Below are 4,572 nucleotides of genomic sequence, written 5' to 3' on the forward strand. Positions count from 1 at the left end.
GCCGCATCCATAATGTCTCTAGAATAAGGTACCTAATCCTATTCATATACTTATAGACCGTTTTGGCTATATACTAAAACTTAATCCACTTTTATGTTTGTACATAAAGTTTAAGTATTCATGCTATAGCCATAGGTTCATTTAGTTTATTGGATTTAGAAATCTTTAAATACAACTTATATATTCAATAACAACCTTATTGAAAAAAAAAATGTCCGAATAACATCTTTAGTGTGAATAGAATATGTTTAAAATTTACGAACGGCAAGTTTTAGGACATTTTCCAACAATTATTGGTTTCTATTAAAAAAAGCTGTGATAAAATTAGTTTTATACTTACTACATTGTAATTATATACCACAAGATTTTGTCAACATGGATAATGAAAGATTCTAAGGGTATGTATGGAATGCATCTTCAAGTGTTTAATTTAAAAAATTAAGTCATTCTAGAAAAAATTGGAGTGTTTGACAATCATTTCAAAATAACTTTTAAATAATCTTCGTCAAAAGTATTTAAATAAAAATGAGTTTTTGAAAAATACTTTTTTTTCAAGTCAGTCTAAATGGGTCCTAAATCATGGGGATGCTGAAGCTCAATGAGCAGCAATATCTTGGTATTGCCATGTAGTATAAAATGCATATTCTATCCTGCTGAGTATCTACTTGCCTACGATTTGAGTGCTATACGAGACAAGATATTGCCATGTAGTCGCTATTGAATACTAGGTATGCTTTCTGTTGGAATCCTGAGGGATACAATTTGCAATATAAGGTGAATTATTAGTTTGGAAAATCTCCTTCATTATTTAAGGCTAATACTACATAATCCATCTCCATGCATCCTTTCAATTACAAAGAAAAAAGATAAGAAAAATATCTTCTTCTATATATATATATATTAAGTTTGCTACATGATAACTTGTAATTGAGTATTCTAGTGGACTAACAAAGGTAGGTTGCAACTCGAGATGTACCAAAATATTTCATTATTTAGTATTAAAAAAAATCAAATATGTCTGGTGTTTTATTATGTTCCAATTTTTCTGATGTAGGGCCTACTGGATGTGTCTCTTCCAATTATAAAATTCGAAGAGTACTTGTTCTTTTGAATTTTTATGGACCAATATTCTTCTGATTTGCCCCGACGTTGTGATTGTTTTTCGTATATGTAATATAATAATGTATATAATGTGTATGTTATATATTAGAGGTTGAGAGAGACTAATAGTTGGGTGCATATTCAAGATGTACTCTTTCTACGTATCTTGTTCTCATCACATACTATGAAGAATTAAAATAATTAATTCAAAAAACAAATAAGAAGATTATTTGTCATTTGAAAAAAATTAATTAAGATTGGATAATTTGATGAAATGCACAAACATATATGAACCTAAATAGTTTCACTTTTCATATATATATATATATATATATGATAGGTTGGGAAGGAAAACGGGTATCCATGCTTGTTTGAAAAGGAGGTGCGATAACCGAAGCAAGGGGTATATATATATATATATATAGAAGATAGGTTGGTGAAGAAAACGGGTGTCCATGCTTGTTTGAAAAGGAGAAGGTGTAATAACCAAAGCAAGAGGTAAGGGTGGTGAAAATTAGAAAGTGGATTCAAAGCGAGGGAAGAGGGCCCTTTGTTCCGATGAATCGGAGGATGAAAATCCGTTCCCGATCTACTCAGCTAGATCTGAACATGATATGTCAGCCATGGTTTGTGCGTTAGGTGAAGTGATAAGGAGTGGGAGTGGGAGTAGCAGAAGCCCGACAGTAGTAGAAGCAGAATATAATTGGCCACAATCGCAATCGCAGCAACCAGATCATGAAGAACAAGTGAAAAGAGAAAGTCGACATTATCGAGGAGTAAGACAGAGACCGTGGGGAAAATGGGCAGCTGAGATTCGTGATCCAAAAAAGGCAGCAAGAGTGTGGCTAGGCACCTTCGACACTGCTGAGGCTGCGGCACTTGCTTACGATGAAGCTGCCCTAAGATTCAAAGGGACAAAAGCCAAGCTCAACTTCCCTGAGAGACTCACCACTCCACCTTCCTATGCCTATCATCATCCCACCTATATGCTCAATCTCCACTCCTCAACTTCTCATCATCCTCACGATCCTTCTCATCATCACCATCACAAAAATTAAGCCACCGCCTGCAACTATTTAAATTATGATATATATCCTTCTCTTCTCCTCAACTATAAGTTAGTTCATTATTCACAACGTCGAGAGAGAGAGAGAACAAGCGTCGTTTTACATTTACATATACTTTTGTAACTTAATGCGTCCATGTTAAATAATATACTACATAATATATGTCATGTAATTGTACGCTTATATTGCTTTTATGTTGCACTTTTCTAATAACAATTAAACTTAAGTTACGTTGAAGATCGACACATATACATGTTTATGTGCAAATTAAATTAGTGTAAGCTGAAAAAGAAGGTTAGAGTATAATCAAACTGAGTGGCATGGCCACATTAATTAGAAATATATGCAGATCACGAATATGCATGGGAACACAAGCGTAACAGTACAGTTATTACTAAATCTTACGGGTAATTAATTAGGAAGTGAATGGGAAAGGACTATATGGAAGGAAGTGGTGTGTGCGGGTCGTTTCAACTCATAACTCCAAAAAGGAGTCATCGAATTCGGCTGAATGATGATAACGCGGTTTACGTTGATCTCAACCGCCGCTTTCAGACCACCCACACTGAAATCCTTTTCCCTTTGTCTTTCCCGTACAAAATTTAGTCGCTTCACACCAACTTTTCAAGGGTCAGATAATGGGAATAAGAAAGCGCTTGTAGATTCAATTAAAATAAGAAAGCGGCCGACAGAAGTGGTGTTTAATTTCTGGACTGGGGTCTTTCGCCTTCTGGACTTAATTGTCAACCTTTACGGCCCATAGACCACGACTTTCCACACGTCTCTCAAAAATCAACCACAAAATGCTTCTCATGGGCTATTTTTCAATCCAATATTTTTTCAAGGTCTATAATTATAAGTTATTAGATTTTTGGATAAACTACCCTTTACCTTTGAAGTTTGATTTTTGTGCCAAATTATATATATATATATATATTTTGCAAATGTAATATATTGCTAAAAAAGAGAGATGAACCTCACAACTTGAGGTCAAGACACAAACAAACACAACCAAACAAGACAACAAGCAACCAAACAACCGAACACACCCACAACTCAAGGAAAAAGGTCCAAAGAATAAGAGTCCTCATGGTTCCCCACAAGAGATGCCCCAACTACTTAGAATAACGGATAAAGATCTCAGACCAAATATTTAAACTAATCACGTGAGGAGGATATAAAGTGGCTCCATGGACATGCCTATTATGTTCTCACCAAACATGGTAAATAACAAAACACCGAACAACTCTCCAAAGCTTACACTTCAACCAGTTCTCGTTGCTAAACTTGCAAATCCAAGTGAGCTCCGTATTCCAATATGATATTGTATGAGAATATCTCCCAACATAAGCATGTCCCCAAAATAGCCCTACTAAAAGGACACTCAAAAAATAAATGATCAGAATCAACTCCACCAAAACACAAAACACATTCAGTAGGGATATTAATACACCACCATCTAACATGATAACAACTCTGCAACCGATTCCAAATAGCAAGCCAAGAAATGAAAGAATCTTGGGAATATCCCCCCGAATCCAAAGGAGGCTAGATTTAGATTCAAGAATAATTGAGCTTGAACGAGACAAAAGGCAAATCTTGAGATCAAAATACCTGATCTATGACTCAAATGGGCCTTGGGCCAGGCAAGCCACAAGTTGAGAAAAATGAGGAGTTACAATTGGACTTCACTAAGATGAGGTCAAGGATGGCCCATTGGCCTCGAGAGTATGCAATCTTGCACACCCATTAGTCTATAGACTAAGAGAAGAGAAAAAAACCTTATGTTGCTTAACTTATATATACATCTGAAGGAAATCAGATTTCGCGATTTCCATGAGCAGCGGAACAAGATTATTCCAAATCACAATCATAAATGAACATAATATTTACAGTAGACTTTAATACAAACAGTTATGCAATTCACAGAGAAATTACAGCATGAAATAACTATAAATTCTCAAAAGGAAAACTGTACAAACATTTGCAGATGCGTCTCCACGCTCCATTACGTACGACCGCTCGAACAATAGCAACCTCGAACGCTCGATCTACATGATCGTAACACAGCATGAACACTTCCCGCTCGTCCTCAATGATCGCCTAGATCACAAACTCGTCAGCAACAGCACGAATGGCCTCCAAAAAATGTCGACGGTGTCAAGTTGAGTCTGACACCACCAATAAGGCTACCTTGATATTCTTGGTGTGACAATCCAGAGGGTGGGCTCTGTTCGGGCTTCGTATAAGGTAGTCAAAAGAGGAAACACCGATCACGTATACAACTGGGCAACTGGGAGATGGCAGAGACCTATCATATAGGTCAATGCCCAATCGTTTAGAAAAAACTAAGCGATCGTCTAGCAAAAGCTATGCGATCGTTTAGCTCATCATTTAACTTGGT

At 36.2% G+C, this 4,572-nt stretch overlaps 1 protein-coding gene across 1 annotated transcript; it reads left to right on the top strand.

Moving 5' to 3' along the window:
* The first annotated feature begins 1,724 nt into the window (after positions 1 to 1,724).
* On the top strand, positions 1,725 to 2,159 carry LOC120071654 (ethylene-responsive transcription factor ERF114-like). Its single transcript, XM_039024024.2, has one exon. The coding sequence runs from the start codon at positions 1,725 to 1,727 to the stop codon at positions 2,157 to 2,159; it is 435 nt and encodes a 144-aa protein (XP_038879952.2).
* The last annotated feature ends 2,413 nt before the right edge of the window (positions 2,160 to 4,572 follow it).

This window comes from Benincasa hispida, chromosome 2 (assembly GCF_027475165.1).
Source record: "Benincasa hispida cultivar pf3 chromosome 2, pf3_genome.v1.1, whole genome shotgun sequence".
Lineage (NCBI taxonomy): Eukaryota > Viridiplantae > Streptophyta > Magnoliopsida > Cucurbitales > Cucurbitaceae > Benincasa > Benincasa hispida.

Excerpts from the sequence above, each read along its gene's own strand:
- LOC120071654 (XM_039024024.2), top strand. The coding sequence starts at position 1,725 with ATGGTTTGTGCGTTAGGTGAAGTGATAAGGAGTGGGAGTGGGAGTAGC.